This window comes from Panthera onca, chromosome C1, assembly GCF_046562875.1.
Source record: "Panthera onca isolate mPanOnc1 chromosome C1, mPanOnc1 haplotype 2, whole genome shotgun sequence".
Lineage (NCBI taxonomy): Eukaryota > Metazoa > Chordata > Mammalia > Carnivora > Felidae > Panthera > Panthera onca.
Window position 1 is genome coordinate 103,042,145 of NC_138346.1, and position 27,368 is coordinate 103,069,512.

The 27,368-nt window shown below is 45.7% G+C and overlaps 1 protein-coding gene and 1 pseudogene across 3 annotated transcripts in view; both read left to right on the forward strand.

Moving 5' to 3' along the window:
• Positions 1–27,368, forward strand: part of CFAP221 (cilia and flagella associated protein 221) — a 104,315-nt gene that overhangs the window by 38,585 nt on the left and 38,362 nt on the right. For all 3 annotated transcript variants that reach the window (XM_060625507.3, XM_060625506.3, XM_060625505.3), the window contains 6 exons: positions 12,652–12,811; positions 17,114–17,234; positions 17,319–17,430; positions 17,873–17,981; positions 21,059–21,146; positions 25,684–25,773. In XM_060625507.3, the coding sequence (XP_060481490.3) occupies positions 12,652–12,811; positions 17,114–17,234; positions 17,319–17,430; positions 17,873–17,981; positions 21,059–21,146; positions 25,684–25,773 (680 nt within the window). The remainder of the gene's footprint in view (positions 1–12,651; positions 12,812–17,113; positions 17,235–17,318; positions 17,431–17,872; positions 17,982–21,058; positions 21,147–25,683; positions 25,774–27,368) is intronic.
• Positions 6,942–7,035, forward strand: LOC132674030 (U6 spliceosomal RNA; annotated as a pseudogene).

Here is a 27,368-nt window from a genome sequence, read left to right on the forward strand (position 1 = left end):
GGACCCAGATAGGCTAAGAACCATGGGCTGATTTTACACAGTTAGGGTGTATAGTTATAGACACTGTTTTAGGCACATCTTTAGAGGCGGTGGAGACATCCATGGTCCATGGGGTTATAAAGCAAGTTCTCCTCTAGGAACTAGAAGCATCATTTATCCATGCCTTCCAGGCATTTCGTGCTCAGGCTTGCCAAATGAAAAAAATTTGAATAAAGCTAATTCCATTTACAAGATACGAATCTGACATAGTGCCCCTGATTTTAACTCAACTGGCCATTTGCCCACTGGGCGTCCTTAAGATGCATGTGTGTGCTATAGCTATCAGAAGCTAGATCTGTTGACTGTGCCAAGATCTTCCTGAGACTGGGGGAAAGGAGTGAAGGATTTTGTGACCTTCTTTACAGTGCTGACAAGAAATCATATACAATGAAAGCATCAAGAACGCTCACTCCGTCGATAATTTTGGAAGAGGCAGCAATACATTTTATTAGTGTTGGAGAACAGCCAAATGCCACACACACAAAAAATTGTTGAATTCGTTCACTTTTGAACACTTGGAGATCCTGGGCATTCACTTGGTGTCCCATACCCTCAGACGAATGCATGCAATTCATATAAATAGTAAATTGTAGCATACAATGGCTAGTTAAGCAAGAGTTCCTGAGGACTATTGCCCAGAGTTCTTATAGAAAGTTTTAATACTTTTGTTCTCTTTTTTCCCCCAGTGATGAGGCATAGAGCAGTCATTTGGAAATAATTTTATATTTTGCATTTTCTTATGAAATGCAAATTTATGACAATGTGATACTGATTTGGGAGTAATCCCAGAGCCTCTGCCCTCGCTTTGGACCCAGACTACTTTTTGATTATAAGCAACCCAGCCCGGAGCACATCTTGGCAAATAATAATTTCCCTTACCCCTGGATGAGCACTAGGATGCCATAAAGAGTGTGCACCCTACGTATCAAAGTCCAAGGCACCTCCATGCACCTCTTACTCTGGGTGGGCCAGAGGGACTTGACCCCTAGTCCAATCATGTGATCTCCGTTGGATTCATTCATACTCCTGCAGCACCTGCCATGGTGCTGGCCATACCCCAGCATTTACCCATTTAAGTTTCAACAGGAAGTGAGGGTTAACTCATTTTTTTGCGTCTTTTTTCTCCAAAGGCTCCTTCCCCACTGGCTGAGGTATTTTATCATATAACAAGCCTCACCGGCAGGTGAACCCCTTCCTTCCAGACAAGAGTATGAATAGGGAAGGTTGCCCCTGCTTCTCCCCACCTCACTATACACCTGTTGGTGGGTGAGACAGAAGACCCCCAATCCCAGCACAGACTGAGTAGGGGACAGATCAGGATTGTCAGGAGGATGGTAAGACCTTTGGATCTTCAGCACACAAAGGAGGCTCCCATAAAATGTTTCTTATTGGTAGTTAGGTCCATCGTGAATAGCCTCATCCCAGAAAATAATGCTTATTATACGGCTACATAGCGAAATGGAGACACACAGATATATCTTTGGCAAGTGATAGAAATGAGCGAGATACACCAGCCAAATGCTTCTGATTACCTTTCAGGTCAGCAAACTGGAGAAAAGCCAGGGCCCATATGCCAGGTCAGAATAGAACACTTATGGGAAGTAAAGTCAAGAGATCAAACGTTTCTATGACTTTCTAGAGCACCAGACTTAAGGGTGAGGAAGTGAGAACAACTAGGGACAGGTAATATATCAAATGCAAATGAGTTCCCAAAGCCCCTTATTTAAGGATATATGTAACTAATTTATAGCAGTAACTAATGGAAGCAGGAAAAGCTGGACAGGCAGGTAGCAATTCTTTATGCACAGCCCTGAGGCCGTTCTGTCACGTTGTAGCAATGCTACATTTTTTTTTTCAACGTTTTATTTTATTTTTGGGACAGAGAGAGACAGAGCATGAACGGGGGAGGGGCAGAGAGAGAGGGAGACACAGAATCGGAAACAGGCTCCAGGCTCTGAGCCATCAGCCCAGAGCCTGACGCGGGGCTCGAACTCACGGACCGCGAGATCGTGACCTGAGCTGAAGTCGGACGCGTAACCGACTGCGCCACCCAGGCGCCCCAGCAATGCTACATTTTACCTGGCAGTTGGTATCTCCTTGATGGGTGACAGTGGTTGTACATAGAGTAGCTGGCGTAACGTTAATAATCGCTTCCATTTGCTAATTGTTAAGCACGTGACAGGCGCTGTCCTAAGCACACTGGATGCTCTACTACATTGCATTCTACAACCCGATGAGAACTCTTAGCATCACCCCTTTTTACAGCCAACCACACCCAGACTCGGGGAGGCCAGATGTCTCGCCCAAGGCAGCAAGGTCTGTCTGACTCCAGACCCCGAGCTCTCAACCACTCCCTTAAGTTGGAAGAGTAACGATATAGGATCCTTGAAATAGGAGAGAAAGCCAAATAGAATTGTATCACAAGACTAAGAGTTTAGGAACGTTCTCTTTTGGGAGAGAAAAGTTAGGGAGATCAATAATAGCTCTCAACCAGGCCTTGTGTATTCTCCTTGGCTTCAGGGTCCTTAGGTATCTCTTGCTCAAGATGATCATTTAGTGGCATGTCAGTCTGGGCTGGTTTGAGCTCAGTTGACCAACACCATTCAGTGGACTTTGCCCAGAGACCAACTCCTGTACTTTGACCAAACTCTGTACCCCTACTGCCCATGCAGAAGTGCCAGCCCCAGGGAGGTCCAGGGAGAGGCCAAGGATAGCATGACCCAACCCTTTATCCTGCTGGAAAAGCCTGTCTTCCGGGAGACTGGAAGGGAACGCCAGCTTTGCTTACAGAACAGGCCCTTCTGGGGGTCCCAAGGGGCTGGTATGGGAAAGGCGACTTGCCCAAAACCAGGCAACAGCAACGACAGAGGGAAACAAGAAAAGTTCTGGGTGTAAATAAGTGTGGGAGATAGTGGGCTGAGCAAACGTAAGAATTTCTTTAAGAAATGGCTTTATAAAAATGAAATATGTTTGTTATGAAAATATGTTTCATTACTTGATATTGATTAAAAACAACAACAACAACAGGTGAAGCCAAAGGAATTAATGAACTTCCTTGATATAAGTGATACTCCTAAGGGTACCTTATACCCTGACTGGGTGGTTCAGTCAGTTAAGCATCCGACTCTTGATTTTGACTCAGGTCATAATCTCATGGCTCGTGGGATCGAGCCCTGCATCAGACTCTGCACTGACAGTGTGGAGCCTGCTTGGGATTCTCTGCTCCTTCTCTCTTTCCCTCCCCCACTCATGTGCTCTCTCCCTCTCTCTTTCAAATTAAATAAATAAAAACTTTAAAAACGTGATATTCCTAAAATTTACTGCTAAAAATTAAGAAATGAGATTATGAAAGGTCACCTGGGTGGCTCAGTCGGTTAAGCATGCAACTTCGGCTCAGGTCATGATCTCACAGTTCGTGGGTTTGAGCCCCGCGTCGGGCTCTGTGCTGACAGCTCAGAGCCTGGAGCCATCTTGGGATTCTGTGTCTCCCTCTCTCTGCCGCTCCATGTCTCACACTCTGTCTCTCTCTCAAAATAATAAAGGAACATTAAAATAATTTAAAAAAAAGAGAGAGATTAAGAGGTCAGAGCCACTGCTTCCTTCAGCTGCATGCTTCAAGTTCAGCTAGAGTCTTGGTGGTGCAGAAAGGGGAAGTAGCATCCATGCACTGTCTCTCCCCCCCCCCCCCCCTTATGGCTTCCTGTTCTGTGATATTATCTTACCTTATCTGGGTTTACAGCCTTTGCATTCTGCCTTGTGACCATAAATGCCACAGTTGCTTAGTTTCTATTTAAATGGAACCAGGGTGTCCCCTCCATTCTTGTTCCATGTTTTCTCCACTCTAAGTTCTTCACGTCCGTCCTTTCTCCTGGCTTGTCTGGACTATGTAATCCAGCGGCTTGTTAACCAACGTTTCCTGGAGGCAACATACCGAGAGTGCCTGCCTGTTTGACAACGTCCCTGCAGCCTGTCATCTTGAAGGACAACTTGACTGGGTCTAAAAGTCTTGGTGTACAGCTTTGGTCACCTCAGAACTTTGTAGACGTTGCTCGATTGCCCTTTGCTTTGAACTTGCTAGGAATTCGGAGGCTGGTCGGAATCTTTACCCACCCAAGGTGAATTCTGGATGCCCTTAGAATTCTTTTTCTTTTTGTTTTTGTTTCAACCTTGAGGTTAAGTAATTTGCCAAGATATGTATTGGTGTTGCTCCGTATCATTTGTTTTCCTTGAACGTCGCATGTCCTTTTGGTCTGGAGAGAAAGAACTTTCATTATTTTAGGACATTTTTCTTTTTTTTTTTCTTTTCTTTTTTTTTAAATTTTTATTCATTTTTTTTTAATTTTTTTTAACGTTTACTTATTTTTGAGACAGAGAGAGACAGAGCATGAACGAGGGTCAGAGAGAAGGAGACACAGAATCTGAAGCAGGCTCCAGGCTCTTAGCTGTCAGCACAGAGCCCAACGCGGGGCTCGAACTCACGGACTCCGAGATCATGACCTGGGCTGAAGTCGGCCGCTTAACCGACTGAGCCACCCAGGTGCCCCTTTTTATTCATTTTTGAGAGAGAGAGACAGCACGAGCAGGGGAGAGACAGAGAGAGAGGGAGACACACAATCCGAAGCAGGCTCCAGGCTTCAAGCGGTCAGCACAGAACCCGACGCGGGGCTCGAACCTACGAACCGTGAGATCATGACCTGAGCCAAAGTCGGATCCTTAAGTGACTGAGCCGCCCAGACGCCCCTGTTTTAGGAAATTTTTCAACTATTAAAACTGGATACGTTAATCTTCTATTTGCTTTGTTCTTTCCCTCAGGCATATAAATCATGTATATGGGTTGGCTCCCCTTTGCCCCTGGTATCTGTTATCTTCTTGAAAATAATTTAATTCTGTACGGATTCTTCCTTCCTCCCTGCTACGGCTCTCCCTGTGTTTCTCCCTTCCTTGCATGTGTGTTCTTCACCGGCTTTTGCTTATGTTCCCTTCCTCCTCCAAAGTGGATTAATTTTTGAATTTTCGGTTTTTGTGCATAACACAAAATGTTGGTTCCACTCAGCATTTTACTCAGCGTTGAGTAGGGCCTGCTGCCAGCAGAAGGATAACGTGGGGAAAGAAATGATGGCGGTGATAATAATTATAATTGCAGCTGATGCTTATATGGTGCTTACCACGTGCCAGACATCAGTGCTGCTCATTTTTAACAAATATTTATTTTGAGAGAGAGAGAATGCACGCAAGTGCACGCACGAGTGGAGGAAGGGACAGAGAGAGGGAGAGAGAGAGAATCCCAAGCAGGCTCTGTGCTGTCAGCATGGAGCTGGATGTGGGGCTTGATCTCATGACCTTGAGGTAGATCATGACCTGAGCTGAAATCAAGAGTCAGAGGCTTAACCGACTGAGCCACCTCAGCACCTCAATACTCACTCACTCATTTAATACTCCCAATAACACTTATGACTGGATGCTATTATTATGTCCGCTTTGCAGATGAGGAATCCGAGGCATGGAGTGTTTAGGTAAGTTGCCCAAGGGCAGAGCTGGGATTGGAACCAGGGTCTGGCCCACAGTCCATGGGCTCGGGCATCCTGGGAGGACATCTCCCATCACTGCCTCAGGCTCACGAGGGCAGGGTGCGTCCTCTGTGCTGTGTGCTGTCATTCTGTGGTCACTTGCTCTGCTCTGTCCCCGTCATGTCACCTCCAGCCTCCCGGTCCCAGGTCTAAGGCCATAGAAATGTCAGGGCAATGTAGTTACTTCTTCAGCTGCCTCCCCCGCTATTCTAGGATGCTGAGGTCATGTCTCTTCTGTCCTGATCCCTGCTTCTCCAGGGCCCAGCCACATACCACGTTTTATCTCTTTAATCAAAGACTAGTGAGTGGTTTTTTTTTTCAGGGCCATTCCCCTTATCCTCAGGGAAATTTGTTGCCCTCCCAGCTCCCGGCACACTCCCATGCCTTACTTTACACTAGTAAAACCTTGGTTTGCTAGCATAATTCATTCCGGAAACATGCTTGTCTTCCAAAGCACTCGTGTGTCAAAGCGAATTTCTAGAACCATGGGCTCATTTGTGATCACGTGACATTCGGCATCACACACTACTCGCATTGCAAGACGTGGCTCGTGTGTCAAGTTGAAATTTATTAGAAATGTTTGCTCCTCTTGCGGAACGCTTGCAGAGCAAGTTACTTGAAATCGGAGGTTTTACTGTATTTGGTAAGCGTGCTGCTTTTTCAGGCTTTGGGATTGTTTAATGGAAGACTTTCCTTCTCTTCCATTTTATGCATTTGCTTCTTGGAGTTTTGGTGAGTTTTCCAGCAGGGTGTTCTAGTTAGAATAGCTTCGCTTCACCGTCTTGTACCAGAAATGCTGCTGGGCTCGGTTCCTCCTGCTGCTGGGTTTGCTTCCTGCCCTGTGGCCCCCCATTTGCATTTGTTCCAGAACTAAGCACTCAGTACTTGTGCATCAGGTACTGATAGGCCCTGGGCTGCCCCAGGGAACAAGACAGTCCTGCTTCCCTCTCTGATGTCCCAGTTCAGGGGAGAGACACAGGCACATAAGGAGGACATTGTCCAGGGAGTGGAAGTGGTTGTGAAGAAAAACAAAATAAGGGGATGTGACCAGGTGACTGCTTTCGTCGGTGGTCAGGAACTGGGGAAGGGGGCTTTAAGCACAGGAGCCACCATCGCTAGAAGGTTGGAAGCCCAGCATGTCTGGAGGATGTGCCCAAGGGGAGACCAGGTTGGAGAGGCCCCGGGGAGCTGAGGGTGGTAGGAGTTAGGGTTTGGTTCTGAGCTGGGAGGGAGTCCAGTGGAGGGCTCTCAGCAGGAGGTGGGGCCTCATGACGCTCCTGAGGGGAGAGTGGGTTGGAGTAGCACAAGTAGGGAGCAGGTTGTCTTCAGGAAGGAAGCCCAGGGCTCGCCTCTGGGAACGACACAGGGAAGATCAGCATGGCCCCTGCACAAGGATGGCTCACAAATTCGTGAAGCATTCCATACTTAAAAAAAAAAAAAAAAAAAAGGAAGGAAGGAAGGAAGCCAGGTTGGCCTGGATGGGTACTGGCTGTGAAAACGGCGAAGGGTGGGTGGTGGCACAGTTGGGCTTTGCTGAGGCGTCGGTGAACTGGGAGCGTGCTCAGGGGGTGGCTCCCTGTGTCCCCGTGAGTGATGGGGAGTGCAGGTGCTGTGCGTGGTGCTTCGTGCAGCTCTTGAGTTCATCTATAAGCATTCCCATACAGTCTCTCTGGCCTCCCCGGAGCTGTCTTTGCGTGCTGGACAGCGCCCAGGACCGTGGCCATGTAACATATGTGTGCTACACTCACTGCTCCCTGCCAGCAGGTTACAGGCTTGACAGAAAATGAATTGGTGGCCTGGCTTGCCTCTCCCAGCATCCTCCTGCTCAGACTGCCCCTCAGCTTCCCATCAGCACAGGTAGGGTCCCCAAGCTGTTCTGATCCTGCTCCCATGGCCTGCATTTTGGGTACTTGGTAGACAGGGAGGAAAAGGAAGATCCCCCCAAACTCTCACTTTACTGATTAGTTTCTGTCACAAAGGCTTGCTGGAGGGAGAAGAGAATGAAAGATTAAAGGAAGATCGGGGGTAATTGGCTGTTAGCATCCGTCCCGCACCTGCTGCGGCTGAGCAAGCGTTGGCTCTTCCCAGGAAGCTTAGAAATGAACTGATAACTGAAAGCCTCAGGGCTCATATTTCACCCCTTTACAGAAAGTCCACAGGCCTAAAATTTAAAGTAGACCTTCCCAGGGGCACCTGGGTGGCTCAGTCAGTTGAACATCCGACTTCGGCTCAGGTCATGATCTCACGGTGTGTGGGTTCGAGCCCCGCGTCTGGCTCTGTGCTGACAGCTCGGAGCCCGGAGCCTGCTTCGGATTCTGTGTCTCCTTCTCTCTCTGCCCCTCCCCCACTTGTGCTCTGACTCTCTCTGCCTCTCAGATAAATAAAATAAATGTAAAAAAAAATTTTTTAAGTAGACATTCCCAGGGGCAGCCCAGTCCTTATCTCATGACCTGTAGAATAGCCTGAGTTTGGCAGCAAAAAGAAAAAAAAAGCAAAAAGAAAGACCCGGTACTTTCGGAAACCCATCCCAGTGGCTTGGCACCGTGAGGCTGTTGCCTCTTCCTTTTTTAGGTACTGGTACAGTTGTCCCTTAAGCAACACCGATTTTAACTGTCTGGGTCCACTTCAACGCAGATTTTTTTCCAGTAAGTACAGCACAACTGTAAATATATTTTCTCTTCCTTATGATTTTCTCCATAACATTTTCTTTTCTCTAACTTGCATTATGGTAAGAATACAGTATAAAATACATAGAACTTGGGAGGAGGGGATGGGCTAAATGGGGAAAGGGCATTAAGGAATCTACTCCTGAAACCGTTGTTGCACTATATGCTCAGTAACTTGGATGTAAATTTAAAAATTTAAAAATTAATTAATTAAAAAATAGATAAAATGAAACACATAGAACTTATAAATATGTGTTAATTGTTTATGTTATTGGTAAGGCTTCTGGTCAACAGTAGGCTATGAGTCATTATGTTTTGGGGGTGTTAAAAATTATATGTAGGAGGGGCGCCTGGGCAGCTCAGTCGGTTAAGCGTCTGACCCTTGGCTTCGGCTGGAGTTATGATCTCACGGTTTCGTGGATTTGAGCCCCTCATTGGGCTCTGCACTGAAGGTACGGAGTCTGCTTGGGATCCTCTGACTCCCTCTCTCTGCCCCTCCCCCACTCGTGCTGTCTCTGTCTCTCTCTCTCAAAATAAATAAATAAACTTTAAAAAAAAAAGTTGTATGTAGGTGTTCAACTTCACAGGGGGTGAGTGCTCTTCCCCCTCATGTTGTTCCACAATCAACTGTGTAAGTTTTTCCAAAAAATACTTCTTCTTCTTGACATCTTGTTTTTTTGTTTTTTTTTTTTTTAACTTTAACAACAACAAAAATAGTCTCCATGCCCATCGTGGGGCTGGAACTCACAACCCCGACATCAAGAATCGCACACTCCACCAACTGAGCTAGCCGGGGGCCCCCTCCTCCCGACATTTTAACGATAATATAATACAGAATAAGTCATTACTCATTATATTTGGCACAAATGTTGGGAAGGTTTATAGGACACACACTCCCTCCTAAGTAAGCATTATCCCAGACTTTGTACACTGTTGTCTCCTTCAAACCTTGTCCCATCCTACAGCTGAGAAAATTGAGCCTCGGGTAACATAACAAGCCAAGTCGCAGAGCTCGTATGGGGCCCAGTGAGCCAGGGTCTCTGTTGTCCACACACCCTGGGCAGTGGCAGTGATCTGTGAGTGTCCCTGTGGGCGGCATGTGGTTCATGGTGGTGAGTCTCGAAGCCCTCCCTTCTGTGATCCAGTGAATCCAAGACACCGAATTTGTCAACGGCTTGTTTGTGGACAGTTTTTAAACTATGCGCTATTAAATCCCTGCCCGAAGCTTAGGCAGATGAAGAAATTTACCCCACATCGCACAGCTTGTAAAACCCTAAATCCTGGAAGATTAAAACCAATACTTACTAACACTTCAAGCATGAGGGCTTTGTGATAATTTAAGGAGGATGATCTGTGGCTTCTGAGAATTTGAAATAAAAAGTGACTTAAAAAGGATAACAATATTGTAATGACACTATATGGACGTGAAAGAAGAAATGTTTAAAAAATGATCCCCCCCCAAAAAAATAATAAATAAATAAAAATAAAAAATGATCCCCATCCTGGGCCTAACCACCCTAACAAATCTCCTGTGGGTGGCTGGCCATGTTTATGCATACTTTACATAATTATAATCAAGGTCAGGGCGCCTGGGTGGCTCAGTTGGTTGAGCATCTGACTTCAGCTCAGGTCAGAGTTTGTGAGTTTGCGTCCCGCTTCAAGCTTGCTGCTGTCAGCAGCAAGGAGCCTGCATTGGATCCTCTGTCCCCCTCTCTCTCTGCCCGTCCCCTGCTCGCACTCTCTATCTCTCTCAAAAATATATAAAAAAACAAAAATCAAGGCAAAGATCCAGTGGTATTTTCTGGTCACTTCATGAATCATTATAGTATTTTTCAGTGTTGCTATGTTTTCTTCGTTACAGCCATTTTACTGATAGACTAGGATTTTCTTAGCCTCTAGTTCATTTCTCAGTTTTTCTCTCCTCTCTCTCTCCACCCTACACCCTCACTGCCCTGCAATTTAACAGTATCCCTGCTGATCTAAGGGCAGTGATCTGAAATTGCCCCCAGAGTGGACGGAACCCATAAAATCTTGGTCTGGGCTTTTTAAAATAAAGTAGTAATGGGGGGGGGGGGTGTTTCTTACTGTTAAACCATGAAACTTGCTCTCCTTCCTCCCACCATTAGTTTTTGCCAAGCAGTAAGCCAGGACTGCTAGGCACACCTTTAAGAGCTGTTAACATTTGACAATCAGCCGCAACCAAGTTCCGTTAACGGAGCTGTGCTAACTGGTGTCCCCGTTGATGGAAAAAGCATTGTCCACTCTGGTTGCCCAGGTTACGCCTCCAGTGTGTTTTATGTATTAGGTGTGGGCCGGGAGCACTTAAAAATAAATCAGCCGGGTCAAGGCAAACATTAATCCTTGCTCCAGAGCTTGTTCTTATTATTTTAAGTTAATGAGCCGGAGCAGAAGCAGTCTAAAGCCCCCCAATGAACTGCGGGTCAGAGGATGTTTTATTTTCTGACCGGGTGGGTGGTCAAGGTATGGACCTGTAGCACATGGGTTTGTATTCAGCTGATCCTAGGTTGGCCTGTAGAACCGAGCTCTTCTGCTGATTCACTCTGCCCTGCAGGGAGTTCTTGGGTCACTAGTGGATGTCATTTAAAGGTGTAGACTTCTGCTCTCAGGAAGTTGACCCATACCTATTTCTGAAGCACTGAGCTAAGGGTCTGGGATGGTAAATGAGCTTTGGGGCCTGCTGCCAGCCTTAAGGGTGTGCAGTCCAGGGGGAGAGCTGTAAACTTGAGCAGGCAACAGTTCAGGTGGCCCTTGGGCTGATACAAGTTTAAGGGAGTGAAGGCTCCTAGGGATGAGGAGTCAGGAGGAGTTTCACGTGATACAGAGGTTGAGTGAGTGAATGAAACTTGGTTCATTCACTCACTCAACTAGTATTTATTGAGCTGGGAACACAGTAATGAGCAGGTTCCTACTTTTGTAAAACTACGTTTGAGTCTAGGAGAAGGCAGATGGCAAAAAGAGGTCATTTCAGAGAGTAGGATTAAAAAACTTAAAGAGGGGGCACCTGGGTGGCTCAGTCGGTTGAGCATCCAACTCTCGATTTTGGCTCAGGTCATGATCCCAGGGTTGTGGAATCGAGCCCCATGTCAGGCTCTGTGCTGAGTGTGGAGTCTGCTTAAGGTTCTTTCTCCCTCTTCCCCCTTCTCCTACTTGCTCTCTCTAAAAAAAAACAAACAAACAAAACAAAAACAAAAACTGAAAGAAGATCTAGGAAAGGGAATAGCACGTGCCAAGGCCCTGAGGCAGCAGGAGCCCAATGTGTATGACCTTCCTTCAGGTCTCAGCTGCAACATCTCCTCACTAGAGAAGCCTCCTGTTCATTCTGTCTCAAATGGAGCATTTCATTTCACTTGCTTCCCCCATACCCTGCTTTACTTTTCTTGCTGGTATTCGTAACATGACTTTATATTTTATATTCATCTATTTGTTTGTTTGCTTTCAGTCCCCAGCTAGAATGTAAAGTCTGTGAGATCTGGGACTTTGTTTTGTTTATTGCTGTTTCTCAGGTGCCTAAAACATTGCCTGGAACACAGTAAATTCTTAGTGAATGCTTGGATAGGCACATAAAAGGTCCATGTGGTTGTGCATAGAGAACAAGGAAGACAGCGGGACAAGATTGAGAGAACGGCGTAGATGAGAAGGAGGGTATGCCAAGCAATTCGGAGGGAAAGTATAAGGCCTCTGCAGGGATAGTGCAAAGACCAGACACATGAGGGCATAAGGAATCATCTAGAAGGCAAACCAAAGAGCCTTCAGTGGAAATCAGAGAGAACATTAACCCTTCTTGTATCTACTACATTGATCCTTCCTCCCTTTCTCCCTCCTTTTCTTTCTCCCTTTTCTTTCCCTTTCCCTGTTATTGAGCACTTACTAAGCCCTTTTGGCACCAGAGATAGAACAGAAAAATAAGGTAAGCTGGGATATTTGACTTCAGAGAGAGCAGTAGTCCGTCCCAAAGATTTAGAAGGAGAGAATCCAATTACACCAAAATGCAGGAAACTGAATTACCTGGACAGAAACTTTTATGCGTGTTCCTAGCTATTCTTTGTTGCTTACAGCATTAACATCGACGAGTGGTAATTGGCTTAAAGATGATAGTTCTGGGAGTTCACGTCTGACTCACTAATGCTGATGGACATATATCTATTTATATAAGTGACAGTCAATTATTATGAAGGATTAACGTAGCAGTTGGTAAATAAGATCAGTGTAAACATGTAGAAGTCAATTCACATGGATTTAATGAAAAGAGCATGGAAATACTTGTACTTACCATGGGAAGAACATGTTTGTGTGTGTATCAGCCTCTTTGACTGGACTTTGCAAGACAAGGAAGGATCATCTCTTTTCTTTCCCCTCAGGACTAATCCCGGCTAACGGGAAGATGAACGTGACCGTGAAGTTCACACCATTTCACTACGGGATTGCACAAATAAAAATGCAGCTATGGATCTCACAGTTCAACTCTCAACCATACGAATGTGTCTTCACCGGAACATGCTGTCCCAACGTGGCTTTACCGTATGGCTGCTTTGGAATGTCTTTTGTTTCTTCCTAAAATTTGTTTAAAGTAATTCCTAAGTCACCATTTCTTCCCATTCTTTCTTTCTTGTAGCAGAATGCCATCACAACCGTACGTAAGATGATGAGCTTTCATAAAATACTCTTTAAAGTAAATAATAATGCACAGAATAGCTCTAGGCTTGTAGCGGTAGTTGTTCCTACTGAGAGGGGAAGAGATGACCAAGAAAAGGTGGTTTGAGGGATACTTGCTTTTACTGATTACTACTGCTGGGCTGGTTGAGTTTTGACCTTATGCATGTATTTCACGTATGTACATTACACATTACATACATGATCGTATGTATGTATTACACTCTATTTTATTTTTTATTTTTTTAAGTTTATTTATTTATTGAGAGAGAGAGAGAGAGAGTGGGGGAGGGACAGAGAGGGAGGGATTGAGAGAGAATCCCAAGTAGGCTCTGAGCTATCAGTGCAGAGCCCGATGCAGGGCTTGAACTCCCACATTGCGAGCTCGTGACCTGAGCCAAAGTCAGATGTTTAACTGAGCCACCCAGGTGCCCCTGCACTCTATTTTAAATTTTTTTTAACGTTTTTTTAAAATTTATTTTTGAGACAGAGAGAGACAGAGCATGAACGGGGCAGGGGCAGAGAGAGAGGGAGACACAGAATCGGAAGCAGGCTCCAGACTCTGAGCCATCAGCCCAGAGCCCGACGCGGGGCTCGAACTCACGGACCGCGAGATCGTGACCTGAGCTGAAGTCGGACGCTTTAACTGGCTGAGCCACCCAGGCGCCCCCCTACACTCTATTTTAAATGTAAATCATAAGACAGGAACAGCATAACTATTTTCAAATTTTCAACATGACATCATTTTTCTTAATGTTTATTTATTTTTGAGAGAGAAAAAGAACACAAGTGGGGGAGGGTCACTAGGAGGAGGAGGGACAGAGAGAAAGGGAGACACAGAATCCAAAGCAGGCTCCAGCTCTAAGCTGTCAGCACAGAGCCCAACGTGGGGCTCGAACTCATGAACTGTGAAATCATGACCTGAGCCAAAGTCGGACGCCGATTGAGCCACCCAGGTGCCTCAATATGACGCTATAATTAGTTGAGTGCCTGCTGTGCGCAGTGTCCATTGCAAAGCCCTATGGGACACAGTCTACACTCTGAAGACACTCACAGCAGAGGAGCTAAAAGAAGTCAGGTGTAACAAGTGACTTCAACATAAGGCAAAAATGAAAATGTGCCACACGGGAGGTTGTTTTTTTTTTTTTTAAACTCATCAGCATTCACAGAGTAAAAGTGTGAAATGAGATTAAGTTTTACTTTGTAACAAATTTTTTCTGAACTTCTATTTCTATTTGACTGTGAGCTTGTATTTTTATATCCCAATATATCTGGTTAAAGTTACACATTTTTCCTAATATGCGTGATTTGTATAAAAGCTAAAGGAGAACTTGTCACGGCATAAGGAAAATCCTTACAGATGTTTTGAAAAGGATAAAGAAATATCTGGAGTTTCCTTTTCTCATAGAGATACACATCCCACGTTGAAATCATTAAGCATATTAAAAGTAGAGTAACATGCCCATATCAAAATATGAATGAACTCCATGATTATATATTTATGTCATGACTTTCTTCCTAAAAATTCAAAGCAGACTAAATCAACTGTAGGATGTTAGCGTGACCTGCTGAACCCGAATCCCGCAAGTAACCACGGTAGAAATAAAATCATCCTGGCAATGAACGAGTAGCATTGGATATGAGGGAAAGACCGTAGTAATTTTTCTGGTATTAGGTAACTGGCCACAGAAAATGCTATTTGTCGTCTCATGTCGTATGCTGTGATGTACAAATGGCTTTCTTAAAGACCTCGCTTGAGTGGACTGTTGCTTCCCAAGACATGTTCTTTTTTTTTTTTCTTTTTTTTCTTGAATTTTTTTTATAACGTTTATTTATTTTTGAGACAGAGAGAGACAGAGCATGAACGGGGGGAGGGTCAGAGAGAGAGGGAGACACAGAATCCGAAACAGGCTCCAGGCTCAGCGCTGTCAGCACAGAGCCCGACGCGGGGCTCGAGCTCATGGACCGCGAGATCCTGACCTGAGCCGGAGTCGGATGCTTAACCGACTGAGCCCCCGCAAGATATGTTCTTAAATATACGAGGGCATTGTACGGTAGAAGCACCATGCAAATGCAGACATACCCTGTTTTTAAACTACTATGTTTTGGTCACCCAGCTGGAATTTAATATCTCATTTAGTACACACTTGATGTTTTCAAGGACTGTGCCTCAAGACCTACGTATCTCCCCAGACTGTAGATAGTACTAGAACATATAAATTCCACCATGAAGGAAGAAAATTGTCCTGGCCTCAGTGCTCTCTGAAAGATTCATAGGTTGCCGGGTCTTGTTTGGTTTTTGTCATGGCAGAATATGGTGTATGATGGAATTCCTCAAGTTCCCCGAGTAACTCCTTGTTAAAATTTACCATTTTGTTCAACCCCTTCGTTTCCATCGTCAGCCGTTAGATTGCGTGAGGAGACTGTTTTTCCACGCCTTCAAAGATGTGGAAACAAAAATGTTTCCCAATCTTTATAGCAGAGGTGGTGTCAACGCTCTGATGAGATGTGGACACTGGGCCACAACTCACCCCCTGACCCGCTGCCTCTGCCCTGCACGTCGCAGCCCGTCAGTCAGTGTGTGTTTTGCCAAAGGGCATGTTCTCTCAGGCTATCGACCTTTCAAGATACTCTTATGAAGGCAATGTTAAGTTTGAGATTGCTGGTGTGTCCCATGTTGTGCAGTGGGGGTAGGGGTTCAGCACGTGTATTGTGATTGTCAGAGTGAATAAACGTTAGGGGCGCCTGGGTGGCTCCATCCGTTGAGCGTCCGACTTCGGCTCAGGTCATAATCTCACAGTTCGTGGGTTCGAGACCCGCGTCGGGCTCTGTGCTGACAGCTGGGAGCCTGGAGCCTGCTTCGGAGTCTGTGTCTCCCTCGCTCTCTGCTCCCCCCCACCCCACCCCGCTCGTACTCCATCTCTCTCTTTCAAAAAAATAAACATTAAAAAAAAATTAAGAATGAGTAAACGTTAGGGTATTCCTTTTTCTGTAATATCATGGACATAAGTCATTTTGCAAAACAAGTGCTCACATATTGTAGCTTGAAGAAATGCCTCACAGTATTGAACGTGACGTAGTTCTACTACATCTCATAATAAATAAGTCCGGTAGCTTCTGTAGGCACGGTAATAGCACTGCCTATACCTACACGTGTCCAAGACAGTTTTCAGTTGCAGAAAAGATCTCAAATATTAGTCCGAGTTGCTTTTTAAAAGATCTTCCTGGCAGTGCCTGGGTGACTCAGTTGATTGAGAATCTGACTCTCGATTTTGGCTCAGGTCATGATCCCAGGGTCCTGGGATCAAGCCCCACGTTGGGCTCCAAGCGGAGCGTGGAGCTTGCTTGAGATTCTCTTCTCTCTCCCACCCTCTGCCCCTCCCCCTCACGTACACGTGTGTGTGTGTGTGTGTGTGTGTGTGTGCACGCATGCACTCTATCTCTCTAAAAAAAAAAAAAACACTGTAAACAGTGGCCATAATCATTCTTTTACTAGGAAGATAAATCAGTATAAGATTTTTTTTTTAATGTAGTAGATTTAGCTATTGAAAACCAACAGCCTAGAAATGAATCACACTAGACTGTGAGAGCATTTTTCAGTGTGTCACATTGTCCTCTTGTTATATTCTTCGAGAAGGTAAAGAAAAGCACCCATTGGTAGACTATTTTGACACATATGATTATACGCTGGTATACTGACATTGCATTTATTTTAGTAGACCACTGTTTTACTTTTTTTTTAATATAAAGCTTTCTTTCTTTCTTTCTTTCTTTCTTTCTTTCTTTCTTTCTTTCTTCCTTTCTTTCAGTAGGTTTCATGTCCAACATGGGGCTTGAACTCCCGACCCTGAGATCAAGAGTTCCGTGCCCTACTGACTGAGCCAGCCAGGCGTCCTAGTAGACCACTGTTTTAGCGCATAAATTTATTTTCAGTGCAGATATAGTCATTAATTGACCAAAAGCCATGGTATTTCCAGAAGGAACACTAAAAATAGAAAGCTTGTGGGGCACCTGGCTGACTCAGTCAGTAGAGCATGTGACTCCTGATCTCGGGGTTGTAAATCCGAGCCCCCACATTGGGTGTAGTGATTACCTAAAAAAATCCTTTAAAAAATAGGAACTTTGCGTTGTTGGATCATATACTAATTTAATACCTGTTTTAAATTATAGATTAGAAGAATTTGAAAGATTAAATGCTCCTTCTAAGAGAGCGGATGTTCCTCCAGAAAAGGCAATGACACACATAAATTTTCACCGCCTGCCACCAAAAATAAAGCCCCCAAAGATTAAGGTAACGTGCGCATTACACTCAACACGCTGGAAGGAATGATAGAGAAGCAAAATAAGTGACTTTTCCCTCCTGATTTGGTCTCAGGAAATTGAATATCACGACTTGAGATTTCCAGTGGATTTATCAAATCCATTTGCTGTGGCAACTGTTTTAAACCAAGAACCAGGGAAATTGAAGATTAAAGAATTAAGAGAAGGTAACTGGTCGATTCATTATAAATCAGCCCCTGGCGGAACAGGAAAGAATTATTGCTTGTCTCATTTAAAAAAAAAAATTTTTTTTAATTTTATTTTTACATTTATTTATTTTTAAGAGACAGAGTGAGACAAAGTGAGAGTGGGGGAGGGGCAGAGAGAGAGGGAGACACAGAATCCGAGGCAGGCTCCAGGCTCCGAGCTGTCAGCACAGAGCCCGACGCGGGGCTCGAACTCATGAACCGCGAGATCCTGACCTGAGCCGAAGTTGGACGCTCAACCGACTGAGCCCCCAGGCGCCCCACTGCTTGCCACATTTACTGTTAATAACAGCAGCAACGAAGCTGAGATTGCTGTTGTGTTTTGCCATTAGAAATGTGTTTTTGTCTTAGCAAATGATTCTGATTTGACTCTGGTATAATCATCGTTTGCTTCTGCCCTCAGTTTTGGACCAAGGCAATGAGATTTCAAAAACAAGACAGATGAAGGAAGCACTGTTTGAACAGAAAGTCAGACAGGACACTTATGAAGAGATGGAAAATCACCTTAAGTGGTAAATACTGAGCAATTATTTATATCAAATGAAACTACAGTGTTTTTAGTAATGGCTTTTTTTTTTTTTTTTTTTTTTTTAGTAATGGCTTTTTATACATGAGACATGATGAAATGTAACAGCTTTTTGTGCCCTTTTAGAAGTTTGATTATTCCCTCTCCTCCACTGGACCTCCGAAGTTTCCATTAGGACTAAATTATTGCGAGCAAACATGTTCTTTCCTCAGTGTGAGCAGACAGTGGCAGAACCAGGACCCTGCTCCCCCCGGCCACTGCTGCCAGCGTACCATCTCTCTCTCCGCAGGTGCCCCAACTCTTGCCCCAGCATTAGCCCCCTGTGCCCTGGGCAGTGTGCCCCAGGGGCCTTGCGGGGAGCCCAGCAGTGCTGGCTAGGGGTTAGGAGAGGCCCTGGGGGCGGGGTTCTAAAACTCAGCCGTGAGACTTCTGTCTTGTGCTCCGGCAGTCAAAATAGAGCCCTTTCCACAATTTGTTACCAGTTCATACCAGATGCATCCGTGTGCACAGACTCCACTAACGTCAACTTTAGGAACTCTTGAATTGAGCTAAAAAGTCTTTGAGAGGCCATTTAAGAGTCTTTGAGAGGCCGCCTCGTCCACGCCCCACCTCCACACTTCCTGGACAGAAGGAAGGTGCGCTGAGCCCCAGGGCCCTCGCAGATGCCCCCTGTGGCCCCCCTGCTTGCACAGAGGACCACCCTTAGTTTCTCACGGAAGCACCTCTGCTTCCGCGGCAGTCTGTATCCACGGGCTGCCCTCTGTTAAATGGGAAGAACGCCAAGTCCCTTCAGATCATTTTTTAAAATGCTCTTTCCCTATTATAAGAAATGATCACGTTGTCATTGTCGAAAACCTGAAAAATACATATTTTTTAAGTGTAGAGAAGGGAAAAAAAAATCTCTATAATGTGCTAATGACCACCATTAGCCCTGGTGTATTTCCTTCCTCCCGTGCTTCTTCGCAGCATACCTCAAGTCACATCCTAAATTCAGTTTTGTATGCTGTGTTCTTCACTTCATGTTTTCCCCCGGCTGTTTTTGTTGAAAGCTTTTTAAACCTGCCAGTAACACCCATAGACACTTGACATGGGTTCTTCACACTTGACACTTGACATGTCACCGGTTGCTGACATTATGCCGTATCTACTCCTCCCTCTCCACATACACACGCTTCACACGCGTCTTTCTTTGAACCATGGGAAAGTAAGTTGCAGATGTCATGAGGCTTCACTCTTAGGGACTTGAGCGTGTAGTTCCTAAGAACAAGGACATTCTCCAACATTACCATAATCACTTCCAAGAACGCTGACATTGATACCGTAATATTATCATCTCCAGCCTATATGCAGATTTACCCGGTTGTCTCAATAATGTCCTTTCTATCTGGCTTTTTTGTTTGTTTTTGGAGAGGAAGAATCCAGCATCCAAAGGTCATACAATATGTATTTAGCTTCTAGGTCTCTTCACTCTCCTTCCCATCGTAGCTGCTATTTATTTTTGAACATGTGCCAGCCTCCACAGTCAATACACTCCATACCAGAGTTTTCTAAACCGTGGTAAAATTCACCAAACGCAAAGTTCACCATCTTAGCCATTTTCAAGTGTACAATGCAGAAGTTTTTCGTGTATTCACGGGGCTGTGCAGCCATCACCATTACTCGACTCCAGAATATTTGCATCACTCCAGAAAGAAACCCCATACCCATTAGGCAGTCGCTCCCCAGTCCCCTCTCCCCTCCCCCAGCACTTGGTGACCACTATTATATCTCTGTAGATTCACCTATTCCGGACATTTCATTTATTTTTTATTTAAAAAAAATTTTTTTTAACGTTTATTTATTTTTGAGACAAAGACAAAGCATGAATGGGGGAGGGTCAGGGAGAGGGAGACACAGAATCTGAAACAGGCTCCAGGCTCTGAGCTGTCAGCACAGAGCCCGACGCGGGGCTCGAACTCACGGACCGCGAGATCGTGACCTGAGCCGAAGTCGGACGCTTAACCGACTGAGCCACCCAGGCGCCCCTGGACATTTCATTTAAATGGAATCATACAGGGGCGCCTGGGCGGCTCAGTTGTTTAAACACCCACCTTTGGCTCAGGTCGTGATCTCACGGTTCATGAATTCGAGCCCTGTGATGGGCTCTGTGCTGACAGGTCAGAGCCCGGATTCTGTGTCTCCCTGTCTTTCTCTCTCTTTCTCTGCCCCTCCCCAGCTCACACTCTCTCCCTGTCAAAAATAAAGAAACATTAAAAAAAAATAAATGGAATCATACACACCCATATGGCCTTTTGTAACTGGCTTCTTTCATTTAACACGGTTTAAGGGTTCATCTACATCATAGCATCTATCGGGGCTTTGTTGCTTTTTATGGCTGCATACTATTCCATTGTATGGCCATGCGGTGTTTTGTTTATCCGTTTCTCGGTTGATGGGCATTGGGTGGTCTTCATTTTTTGGCCGTCGTGAATAACGCTGCTGTGAACATTCACACACAAGTTTTTGTGTGAGCGCATCTTTTCAGTCCTCTTGGGTATATGCCTAGGAGTGGAATTGCTTGGTCGCGTGGGAACTCGATGTTCAACTTTTTGTGCCACCGCCACACCGTTTTCCGCAGTGGCTGCCCCACTGAACGTTCCTGTCAGCGGTGTAACAAAGGTTCCAGTTTGCCCACATCCTTGGCAGTGCCTGCTTTGTTGCTGCCGTCATCATCGTCACTGACATCTTCGTGGGTGTGGCGTACCAGTACACGAGTCACTCTGGTCCTGATTTCCATTTCCCTAATGACTAGAGATGTTGAGCGTCCGGATTTTTGTTTCATTTATTTATAAAGATCCAGCATGTGTTGCTAGAAGAGAAGCTTCATTTTGTAGAACACATTCTTCATCTCAGCTGTGTTGCTGTAGTCTCCACAGTGTCTGCCCCCCCATGGCCCTGCTCCAATGTCTCAGCACTCCTCTTCCGTTGTAGAGTATAGCTAAGACATTCCATCCCCAAGCCGACCATGGTATTCTGATCGGTTCTGGAAGCTGGTTTTTTTGTTGTTGTTTTTTTTCTCCCCAGGCAGGTGCACCTTGGTAAAGATCATGTGTCTTTAAAATTTAAAAAAGACCTTATTGAAGAGCGGCAAAGAGAATACGCCAAATACAAGGTCAGAATCACTGTTAGTTTGATGTCGCTGATTGCACTCAATAGGTCGAATTCCGGCTATATGCAAGATGCCACATCAGGAGAAAGAAAACTTAAAGTTGGGGGGAGGAAGCTGATGACAAGTTCATTGTTAACCATAAATCAAGGCCGGCCATAAATGTCACAAGAGACCTCTACTAAGTATTGTGGGGATTTCGAAGCCAGAGAGATGAGAGAACTCATTTAATTGAAAAGCTTCCTGGAAGACACGGTATGATTTTGAAAAGCAATAGAGAGGACAGAGGCATTCAATTCAGAGGGAGGGAAATGCCTCAAATTCAGGTTGGAATTCTGGACATTAGGTGCATCTGTCCTGTATTCTGCAGGGCATGAAAGTAAGGACACAAAGACAGTGGCCAGGAGCCATGCCAGAGCCAGACAAAAGGTCCAAGTCAGAGATGCTCAAGGGGGCTAAGCAGAGAGCAGGAAACCGGTTGAGGGGAGGGAGCCACGGCTAGGTCGCCAAGGCGGCACCTGTGGATTCAGGGAGTGGGGGGTGGAGACGGGAATGGCAGGGCTGGATCACACCCCTGGGCTTGTCATGGCATGAGAGATGTTGTTCCCTGAGGACAGGTGCAGGGGACACCGGGGACAGGCCTGTAATGGCCGAAGCACAGGACACACACGGGCCAGAGGAGATAGGGCTTCGCTTGCACCTCCTGTCTCAGGGGCTCGGACTTTGGTGGTAGGACTTGCAGAATCACCACATGTCCTGTTGGCCTGCCGGGGCTGCCATAGCCAAGTACCACAGAGTGGGTGGTGTGATCAACGGAAATGTATTTTCTCGCCATTCTGAAAGCCCAAGATCAAGGTGTTGGCAAGGTTGGCTCCTTGTAAGGGACATGAGGGAATGATCCCTCTCGTTGGCTTGTAGATGATCGTCTTTTCCCTGTGACTTCATAGTTTCTGTGTCCAGATTCCCTCTTATAAAGGACACCAGTCACACTGGAGTAGGGCCCATGCCATGACCTCATTTTAACTTGATTACATCTTCAAAGACTATCTCCCAATACATTCATATTCTGATGTGACTAGGGGTTAAGATCGCAACATATGACTTTTGGGGACATAATTCAGCCATAACACATATATTTCAGCCTGGGAGTGTGTGCTTCCCACAGTCAGAGCCGCACACAGTGGCAGCATTGGGTAGGAGGGACTGCGGAAAAATAGGTATGTTGTCAGATAGGAATATTTTTCTCGTATAGAATACATTTTTCTTCCTCCGTTTTCTTCTTGATTAGAGTCTAAGTCAAATATCTGAATAAATTTATCTTACTTTTCTTTATTTTTCATGAGATAGACAAAAGAATGTAAAATCATTGCATTAGTAAATCTTAGCATTGGGGGAAGGCACATATTAGATTGGCATTTAAATTTAGGTTGATGAGTAGATCAGTTTCTCCATATGTGATTTTCAAAACAAAATACCAAGTTTTCTGTCCACCCTACAGTGGGTGATGTTTTCTTTAAAGAATTTTTTTTATGTTTATTTATTTTTGAGAGAGAGAGAGACAGACAGACAGACAGAGCGTGAGCAGGGGAGGGGCAGAGAGAGAGGGAGACATAGAATCTGACGCAGGCTCTAGGGTCTGAGCTGTCAGCACAGAACCTGATGTGGGCCTCAAAGCCATGAACGGCGAGATCATAACCTGAGCCGAAGTCCAGCGTTTAACCAACTCAGCCACCCAGGTGCCCCTTATTTATTTTTTTGATGATATTTTCTAACTTTTATTTTTTGTATTTTTTTTAACATTTATTTATTATTGAGAGACAGAGACAGAGCATGAGCATGGGAGGGGCAGAGAGAGAGGAGGCGACACAGAATCGGAAGCAGGCTCCAGGCTCTGAGCTGTCAGCACAGAACCTGATGCAGGGCTCGAACTCACAAACCACGAGACCGTGACCTGAGTCAAAGTCGGACGCTCAACCAACTGAGCCACCCAGGCACCCCTCTAACTGTTTTAGAGATGAAGGTGATACAGATATGGCACCACCAGGTCAATGTGACCGTTAGGGCTAGAATTGCCAGCATTTGGTGGACGGGCCAACCCAACTGTGCATTCGCGTGGCAAGTGTGCTTAGTGAATACTCACTGTCTGTAAGATTCTGCTGGAGAATAAGCCACTTTTCCTGCCCTCAAGAAGGGCACAGTCCAGAAGGGGCAGAGAAACATGAAGGGATGATTTAAAAATGTACCAACTGCAGTAATTAAAGGGTAAAGAAAGGGGGAAGATAGGATGATTCCTAGGTATCCAGCTTGATGCTTGCTGGCGATTTTAAATGAGATCCCAAACACCAAAGAAGGAGGAAGATGAAAATTTCAGTTTGGGACATGTTGTTGGGACTGGAGGGCATCCAGGTGGCGGCTGAAGGAACAAGTGTGCCTCAGCAGAGAGGTAGCCACTAGACCACAGAGGAGCCCGGTGACCTGGGGAAAGTGAATGGTGCGAGAAGCTGGTAACTCAAGACCGGACATCTAGAGAAGCTCCTGATTTGAGGGAAGAGCAGCGGACGATGGAGAAGACAGAAGGGAAGTGGTCAGGGAGGTCAGGAGAAACGGACAACGCTGAGAAAACCGATGGGGGAGAGATCCAGGATGGCAGGGCCTGAGAAGAACCCATGGCATTTGGCCATTCTGAGGCCTTTGTTTGCCTTAGCATCGGCAATCCTGGGAGACAGGCGGAGGTAAAAAGCCAAATTGCGATTGCCCGAAGAATGTATGGAAGCGAGTAGATGGTTTCTTGAAAAGTTGAGATGAGCAGGGGCGAGGAGTCAGGGCCTGGACCATTAGAGGGGGATGAGGTGTCTAGGAGGTTGGTTTCTGAGTTGGCAGACTCGGGCATGTTTGTACACGGAGAGCAAAGAGCAATCCCAGAAGAAAAGGCTTCTCTGGTCCAGGAAGCAGAGACAGCCGTGAGCAGGGGCTGGAGAGAGGCCTGCAGAGAGTAGTGAGCGTCCGCAAAGGTGCCCGAGTAGAGCAGGAAAGGAGCCATCACACCCTTAACAACACCCACCAGGACCCTGAGCCCCAGTGCAGGGGGACTGTTGCAGAGACCCTATTCTGTTGTGTCCGGGAGATTTCATCTGGCAGCCGAATCCTGGCAGGTGACCCAGCGGCAAGGAACACCTGGAGGCCCAAGGCAGGTGGCAGAAAGGCGAATGAAAGAGAGCTGGAGGGGGCTGTGGAGGGAGCGGAGGGAGTAGGCATTCTAGCAGGATGATGGGCTTTTCCTCGGGAGATGATCAATGATAGTGAATTCCAAAATGCGCATTCGAAATAAGTAGAGTCTTGATAAACGTATAATACATCACCCTCCTCTCTCTTCTGGCTACCAACCTATTCGCCATTCCCTTCTTTAAGGTGCTTATTTTATTTTATTTTTAGTCATGGTGGGGGTCTGGTGTCTCCCCCACAAAATCTGTATTTTGAAGCTAAGGTCCACAGTCAGCTCCCAGATAGGTTCACATCAGAGCTACACAGCTTACCCCCTGGTGACAATAATACAGTTCTCTTGTTTCTCTTGTTAGTGTGGTGATCAGAGTACCTTTCTTTCAGTTAGGTCTTTGGAAATGATTGCAAACAGGGGCGTCTGGGTGGTTCAGTCAGTTAAGCTCTGACTTCGGCTCAGGTCATCATCTCTTGGACTGTGAGTTCGAGCCCCGAGTCGGGCTCTGTGCTGACAGCTCAGAGCCTGGAGCCAGCCTCGGATTCTGTGTCTCCCTCTCTCTCTGCCCCTGCCCCACTCACACGCTGTCTCACTCTCTCAAAAATAAATATTTAAAAGGAATTTTTTTTAAATGATTGCAAACAGCGTATGCACAAACCAAGCTAGATTTAGAAGTCACTTAAATAATAAAAACCCAGGTAAAAACCAGTAAGTTTTTGCAGTGTGCACAGTCCCCTTTTCCCCGAAAGCAGGTGTATGTGGGGATATCAATCCAAGCCCAGCCAGCCAGCCTTCCTGGGAGTGTCCCAGTGTCCCGGGGCTCCTGGTTCAGGGGAAGAAGGAGGTGAGGGAGGCGAGCAGCCTGGGGGGACACTTCCTCCAGGGAAGGGGCAGATCCCCATCCACCTGCACCGCCCAGGAGAGGGGGAGGAATTATTGGGCCTTTGTTGAACCTGATGCTGAGATAATCCACTCTGAAGAGCTTGAAACTTTACTGAGACATTAAATTTCTTTTAAATGAAATCTCTGCACTCCCGTAGTTACACGGTTTTCTAAAATCCTTTCTGTGAATTTTAAATGTCTTGGAAATGATTGCCAGATTGCACTCGTTATGAAAACAAAGTGCTGGGTCCGTGCGTCTGTAACCAACCCCTGTGTTGAAACAGTGAGTGTAATTATAATGGTCACTTGAAACTTCTGTCAGGCTCCCAGCCAGACCTCATGGTAGGTGTGGCCGATCACTTGATGAGTTGCTGTCAGTTTGAAAGAGATGCAACATTGTGCGCATTTGTATTCAATTTTAATATTTTTGTTGATTAAAAAACCCAGCTAGATAGAGGAGATCCCATTTTGGATGAGGAATTTCAGCGCCTCAAGACAGAAGTCAGCCACAAACGGGTTGTTCATAATCTGGAAGAAGTAGGTAACTTTCCTTTATTTGGGACCTAATTTTTGGTAGCCCTTTATGATGCTTATTTTTCTTTATTTATTTATTTTTAAATGTTTATTTATTTTTGAGAGAGACAGAGACAGAATGCGAGTGGGTTAGGGACAGAGAGCGAGGGAGACACAGAATCCGAAGTAGGCTTCAGGCTCTGAGCTGTCGGCACAGAGCCCAACGTGGGGCTTGAACCCACGAACCATGAGATCATGACCTGAGCCGAAGTCAGATGCTCAACCTACTGAGCCACCCAGGGGCCTATAATGCTTATTTTTAAAACACTGAATAATTTTATAGAAACACTTCCACTAAGAGAGGCTTGCTAACTTTTAATTTACATTTACATTTTAACGTACATTTTCAGAGTGGTTTTTTTTACTACATTTTTGCAAGCGAACCATCAAAAGTCATTCATTAATATTACCCTTGAAATGAACAGCTTTAAATTCTTTGGCTCTTCTCTGCCTCTCTACTTTCTCCTTTTTGGATCTTTTTTTTTTTTGTTGTTTCCCTTTGCTCTCTAAGCCCCTCTGCAGGTCCTCGAGGTGGGTCCCAGGGCCTCGTTCCTTGCCTCCTGCATGACAGGAAGCCAGAAGCCAGAGTTGTGGTCCCAGCTCTACCACAGAGTTGGGACCAGGGAAAAGCCCTCTTAGCCTCTGTGCCTCAGTGTCCTCAAACATAAAAAGGGGACAGTGGCCCCTCCCCCTGAGAGTCCTCTGTCATGTGATAGTGTCTGGTTAAAACCCCCAATTTTTATTTATTTTATTTTATTTATTTTTTTAAAACCCCGATTTTTAATTTTGAAAATGAAAACAATTCTTAATGTTCCCCACCCCCATCATTCTCGATTTTTATTCCTGGGTTTGCCACCTCTGGATTTTCTTACCTCTTTTCTTCTCCCTACATTTAATCTGGCCACAAAGTCTTGCCCATAGCTCTTCCACGAAAGCACACGTGAGCTCAAGCCTTCGTGTCTTACCCTCAACTATTCCAACAGATTGTTCATATATCTGCCCATCCTCCCTGCCCCCTGCAGCCCACTGCATATGCCAGTGTGAGGCTGATTCACTGTTTTTAAGTTTATCTAAGTAATCTTTATACCCAGCCTGGGGCTCGAGCCCACAGCCCCGAGATCAGGAGTCTCACACACACTGCCAACTGAGGCAGCCAGATGCCCTGAGACTGATTCACGTTTGATGCCTTTTTCTTCATAGCGTTTCCCTGCTCAAGAACCCACAGTGCCTGAGGTTCTGGCTGGCCTCAGTGCACCCCCAGACACCCATTCCTCCCAGTCTACACACTCTGTGCCACGACATGCAAGCACTGTGTGGTGCTTGAGGACAGGGCTGAGCAGAGCACTCCTCCTTCTGCACTGGGGGGGGGGGGGGGTTGGGGGGGGTCATAGAGTCTGTGCCTCTCAATGTGGCAGTGCCAGCACCCACCACATGGGACTGATTGCTCTGCAAGTCTCTTCCTCTTCAGGGTTGCATGTATTTGCCTGAACTTCTCTAGACTCTAAAATTTCCTTTAAAAAAAAACAAACATTTATTTATTTTGAGAGACATCGTGAGCA